Here is a 6,000-nt window from a genome sequence, read left to right on the forward strand (position 1 = left end):
TGATCTAATTGTAACCTGAGAATGCATCCAAGAAACTCAGCATCTTGCATCCCGAGGCGCTATCCACTAATGCGTCGATGTTGGGCAGTTGGTATGAATCTTTGGGACATGCCTTGTTCAGATCTGTGAAGTCAACACACATCCTCCACTTCCCATTCGCCTTCTTTACTAGAACTACGTTGGCTAGCCACTTAGGGTATTTTATCTCCCTGATGTGCCCAGCGCTTAGCAGCTTCTGCGTCTCTTCCTTCACGACGAGGCATTGTTCCTTATTGAACTTCCTCCTTCTCTGTCACACAGGGCGAACCTTGGCATCCATGGTAAGACGGTGGTACAAAAAATCTGTGTCGAGGTCTCTCCGTATACTTCTTTCATTGGCGAGGCATCGCCGTTTCTTCCTTCTGTATGTGCATCTTCTATAGGCATCGCCTCGGCAGGTATGGCCTCGACAGGCGTGGACTTTGCGGGCGTCGCCTCTTCCAATGGTTCTAGTTCCATTGGCGAATCTGAAACGAGTGGTCGTTCAATCACCATGACCACGCCTCTCTTCGTCTTTAGGCTATTTTCATAGCACTTTTGTGCCTCTTCCTTATCTGACTTGATTACAATTACTTTACCACTAAGGTCTGACTTGATTACAATTACTTTACCAATGCCCTTAATCTGTTAAAGGCAGGTCTGCCTAACAAAATATTGTAAGGTGAGTTGGCGTTGACCACCAAGTACCGGATGCTCTCGGTGCGCGACGCCGCTTCATCAATGAACGTCGTCCTCAGCTCCAAGTAGCCACGTACCTCTACTGGGCTATCTGCAAACCCATACAAGCATTCGGTATAGGGTGGGGGACAACTGTAGCTTATTGAAGGTCGACCAAAACATGACGTCTGCAAAACTGCCTTGGTCGACGAGGACCCTATGTACCTTTCTTCCCACTGTCACTATTGAAATGACCACTGGGTCATTATCGTGTGGGACGACATCCCGCAGGTCAGCCCTTGTGAAAACGAGGTCTGACTCCCACGGGTCGTCTGGAAATTCCTCAGCAACTGAACTTACTGACCTCACATATTTCTTACATTGAGAGGCAGTGGGTCCTCCTCCGGAAAAGCCGCCAGAGATGGTGTGCACTTCTCCGTGAGTTGGGATTTCATGCGCCTCACCTTCCTCTGGTGTCGCCGTGGTTGTGGTCGTGGTGGACCCAACGAGATAATCTTTTAAGAAATCATTCTTCACCAGCTCATCCAACTGATAGCCCAGAGCTAAGCAGTTGTTAATATGGTGTCCGAATGCTTCGTGAAATTCGCACCATGATTCCTTGTGAGGTCCCAACACCTTGTCAGACTTCACCGGTGGCCTTAACCTGTCAGCTATGTTGGGCGCAACGATGAGGTCTTTAAGTTCCACCACAAAATTGAGGTCTATTTCCCTCTCTCCTTCCTTCTGCTCGACCCCTAGGCCGGGTCCTCCTTGTCTCGTAGGTGCGCTTCTTGTCTTGGTTCTTTCTTTCTATGGTGGCTTCGTGCACCCTAGCGGGTTGCGTGCGCATCTGCGCTCTTGGGCGTGTAGGTGCAGCTGTCGTGCACTTCTCGTATGCCTCACCCTCAGAGGCAATGTGTTCTACCGCCCGACGCCTTACTTCAGCAAAAGTTTTGGGGTGGCTGCGATAAAGTGACTTGCTGAAAGATCCAGGACACACCCCTTTCCTGAATGCGTATACGATCATGGGTTCGTCTGTGGTACCCACCTCCACCACCTGCGCTCCGAAGCAGCTTATGTACTATTTCAAGGTCTCACCTTGATACTGCTTTACGTCGAATAGGTCATATGAAACTGGGGCCGGAGCCCTGTTGGCTAAATACTGCTCTCTGAATAGCCGCGAAAGCTGTGCGAAAGACATGATGTGACCCTCTGGAAGGCTGATGAACCAATCCATGGCCATCCCAGTCAAAGTGCTCATAAAGAGCTTGCATCTTACGACATCAGAACCGCCTACCAGCATCGTCTGCGTGTGGAACGCAGTGAGGTGAGCCTCAGGATCCTCCATCCCTGTGAAGGTTACTTTGGGCCCCGTGAATGTGTTGGGGATTGTTGTCTCTAGGATCGCCTGTGAGAATGGTGTTCAGAATTCTCTGGGTGGGGTGGCAGTCTCAGGCTCATCTACGTCACGCCATCCACGGCGTAACTCCTCGTTGGTCCGGTGGAGCTCATCGTTTCTCGCCTGAGATGCTGTGAGATCCGCCAGCATGCGTTCTTGCTCCGCTTTCGATACTGCCATTGCTTCTTGCAGCCCTTGCATCATGCCCATGAGTTGTTGCATGGTCATCTCTTCACTCCTAGCGCGTGCGGATCTCATGTTCGGGGCTTCTAGAAGCCCTCTTGTCTATCGTGCGATTTAAGAATTGGAACTGAGTTGGAAACTGCAACTGGAACTGAAAAACTGTGTGATGGGACTGATGTTTTATATCGGCCCCACGGTGGGCGCCAAATGTTCCCGCCGGTTGACCTGGGTTGTCTTTATGCGTGACTTGTCCTCACGAGTTAGGGCACCTTTGTTCTGCTCCGTTTGTGAGTACCTGAAAAGAAGTGAACAAAGGGGCACCCTCGAGAATGGGTGCGCAGCGAAAACAACTAGGGTTTGTGCTCTGTGTAACACTGCGAGAATTAGGTCAAATCTCGGATCCCTTTCAAACGTTTCCAGGTCCCTTTTTATACACCTCACGCATTTAAAACGCGTTAAAGCGCATTGAAAGCATATAAAAATATTCTTTGGAATGCTCGAATCTTAACTGAATTAACGTGTACCTTAGCAAACTTTTAGGAAAGCCTTGATGTTTTTAGTGCTTATTGCCACGTGTTCTTCTGACTTGATCGCGACTCTTCGTGGATGGCCCTACAGCGCCGTAACCCAACTTAGGGTTAATCCATCGTGCAAGCCCTCCTTTCTCGAAGTGCATCGGGCGCAAGGGGGTGACTTTTTGGTGCCAACTCATGCCCCCCAACTTCTAGTCACTCGTCCTGGGAGTGTATCTCCCTTTCTCTCGTACCATGCACGTGGTCCCCCCTTGAGCGTGACCCTCTCATGGGTCGTATCTGTCCCAGGGGTCTCCCAGCGGTGGCGTGGGTACTTCACGAGTCAGGTTACCCCCTACTAGCACTAGAACTATGGCCTTGAAGCCACCTTTCCCTCCTCTTCATTACTGTTCTGAGGTACTGAGGCCTCTCGCGGTGTCGCCCCCTCCACGGTCTTTCCTACCTATGGGTATCGGGGGGTGACACCGTCGATGTCTCATCCTGGCGACGCCTCAACCTGGCGACACCTCACCTTGGCGACGCCTACCCCTGACGACGCTTTATGCGGTCAACCTGTTGACTTCCTTCCCTTGGGCCCCTTTGAGGGGTTCCACCATACGTTGACTTTGACTTTGCCATTGTGTTTATTTTTTCAGCACAAAGTGTTACTTTAATAAGATAATTTCTTGATGCCTGAATGCTTTTATAAAAAAGAAGATAATTTCTTATGATTTTTAAAATGTTGGATTAAATTTCTTAGAAAATAGTTCTCTGCGTCTCTTTGGGAACAATTTGGAGTTGTTTTTCTTAAAAGCAGATACGAGAGAAATCACTTTTTATTAAAAAGATGCTCTTTTCCGGTAATTAAAAACATATAATTTTCCCTTAATTAAAACTTTTACAGTAAACAAATACATAACATTTTCTTCAATCTTCCTTTTTGAGAATGATTTAAAAATAAATAATCTTTTAACAAGTAGAACTATTATCATGGATTGAAGTATCATAAGGAATGGGAATCAAGTGAAGGTTGTTTTTCCTTCCCACCACAGCTCCGAATGCTTCATCCATATCAAGCTCCCCTGGTTTCATTCCTTCTGGGAGCTCCCAGTTGAAGTGATACAGTAATTTGGCTAGAGCCAACTCTACATTGGCTATACCGAATGAGATGCCCGGACACATTCTCCTTCCTGCCCCAAAAGGGATATACTCAAAGTCTGTTCCTTTGAAATCGATACATGTATCATGGAACCTTTCTGGTATAAAGCTTTCCGAATCATGCCAGTGGTCAGCATCTCTTCCTATTGCCCATGCGTTCACTATGACTTTAGTCTTGATGGGTATATCATAACCATCGATGCTGCATGTTTCTATGCACTCTCTCGGAAGCAACAAAGGAAGAGGAGGGTGTAACCTCAAGGTTTCTCTTATTACTGCCTTTAAATAGGTAAGTTCGCCCAGGTTGCTCTCATGTGTTGTTTCCTTAAGACTAAACTTTTGTCTAATCTCATATTGTGCCTTTTCCCTTACTCTTGGGTTTCTCATCATTTCTGACATAGCCCACTCTAGTACTTTTGTTGAAGTATCTGTCCCGGCAGAAAATATGTCCTGCATAACGTTGAATATAGTTTCACGTATACTTCAATTCATGACAAGGGCAAAAAGATGACATTGATTTTTTAACATACTTGTTATGCCTATGAATTTAAATCCAATTTACACTCTGATGAATGATATGGCAGAGATACTTACCCAAATCACAGCTTTGATATTGTTGTTCGTAATTGGAGTGTCCAGGTTGCCTCTGTGTTGGAATCTTAAAAGAACTTCAACTAGATTTTCATTATTTTCTTCTCCCATGCCTTCGTTAGCTTGATTTTCCCTTATGATCTTCTCTAAGATCTTGTCACTCTTTTTATGCATCTTATCCAATTTGGCTTTCAACCCGGTTATTAGATGTATAGGTTTGAAAGAAGGAAACGCATCCGCAAGATCAAAACCGTCTGCCACTTCTATTGCTTCCTTCACAGTCAATACAAATTCTTCATGATCTTCATTTATTTTACCAAATGTTGCTCTAGACACAAAGGTACTTATGAAAGAGCCAAATCTACTGGAAAGATCGATTGGTTCACCTGCAGATGACTGAATTGTTTTTATGAGTTTGGCTACCTCTTCTTCTCTAATATGGAAGAAAGACTGAACCTTCTTTGCACTGAGAAGCTCCAATGTACATAATTTCCTCATTTGTCTCCAGTAATCACCATATGGAGCAAAAGCTATGTCTCCAGATCCATAGCCCATAATATCTGAAGCAAGAAATTTGGGCCTCTGTGCAAATGCAAGATCATGTGTTTTCATTATTTCCTTGGCTATGCTGGGGGATGATACAATCACTGCAGAAATCTGACCTAGTTGTAGGTGCATCAGGGGTCCATATTTTTGGGCTAGTTCTCCAAGAGCACGATGAGGAAGTGTACTTGCTACTGCTAGTTGATGCAGGTTCCCTATGATAGGTAGCTTCCATGGCCCCGGTGGCAGTCGACGGAGACACTTTTGCTTACAGTTCTTTGCAAGCAAAAGCAGTGAGAGTGAGAAGAAGATGATGACTGCCAAGGAAGATTGGACTTCCATGGTGCGAAAAATTGATGTAATTGTTTGGGAAGGACAATTTTTTATATGTATTAATTTTGATAAGCCTCTGTGAGTTTTCTTGTTTAGAATATCGTATATATACAACTGACCATCATTCATGACATCATCTACCTGAAAAACGAGTCTATCAAACAAAACCATTTTTCTTGTGCAAGGAATCGATCCATATAAGGAGGAACTTAACCAATAAGACAATGTCCTTTAGCAACCCAACATTGTTTGATACATAGTTCTATTGGTGCGCGTGTTTGTTGTGTTACATCCAGCCAAACGCAAGACAACAATCTGGTTTTTGTAAACTTCTCAACCTCGTTGCCAATGGTAAGAAGATCCTCACTGGCCGGCTAAAAAGATTATATGAAAGCAACAAAAACCATCTTATATTATATTAAAATTCGATTTGCGAAGTGTTTCCGATGTTATTGATTAGTTATAAGCTGATGTAGCAAATTTGTCAAATTGTAAATGTCAAAATGACGATAATACAATTAACACATGATAAAATTATAAAGACTAGTGCTTTATTATAAGCGTAAAAATGAAAATTATACAAAT

General features: G+C 44.8%; 2 protein-coding genes across 2 annotated transcripts; both read right to left on the reverse strand.

Annotated features, from left to right (window-relative positions):
• Positions 1-3,759: 3,759 nt before the first annotated feature.
• Positions 3,760-4,615, reverse strand: LOC137839185 (cytochrome P450 71D8-like). Its single transcript, XM_068648311.1, has one exon. It carries the CDS (start codon positions 4,402-4,404, stop codon positions 3,760-3,762), a length of 645 nt encoding a protein of 214 aa, XP_068504412.1. The 5' UTR covers positions 4,405-4,615.
• Positions 4,507-5,559, reverse strand: LOC137839186 (cytochrome P450 71D8-like). The gene has a single exon (XM_068648312.1). It carries the CDS (start codon positions 5,542-5,544, stop codon positions 4,507-4,509), a length of 1,038 nt encoding a protein of 345 aa, XP_068504413.1. The 5' UTR covers positions 5,545-5,559.
• Between the last annotated feature and the right edge of the window lie 441 nt (positions 5,560-6,000).

Source organism: Phaseolus vulgaris, chromosome 3 (assembly GCF_000499845.2).
Source record: "Phaseolus vulgaris cultivar G19833 chromosome 3, P. vulgaris v2.0, whole genome shotgun sequence".
Lineage (NCBI taxonomy): Eukaryota > Viridiplantae > Streptophyta > Magnoliopsida > Fabales > Fabaceae > Phaseolus > Phaseolus vulgaris.

Coding starts and splice junctions, on each gene's coding strand:
- LOC137839185 (XM_068648311.1), bottom strand. CDS start 4,404: ATGCAGGACATATTTTCTGCCGGGACAGATACTTCAACAAAAGTACTA.
- LOC137839186 (XM_068648312.1), bottom strand. CDS start 5,544: ATGAATGATGGTCAGTTGTATATATACGATATTCTAAACAAGAAAACT.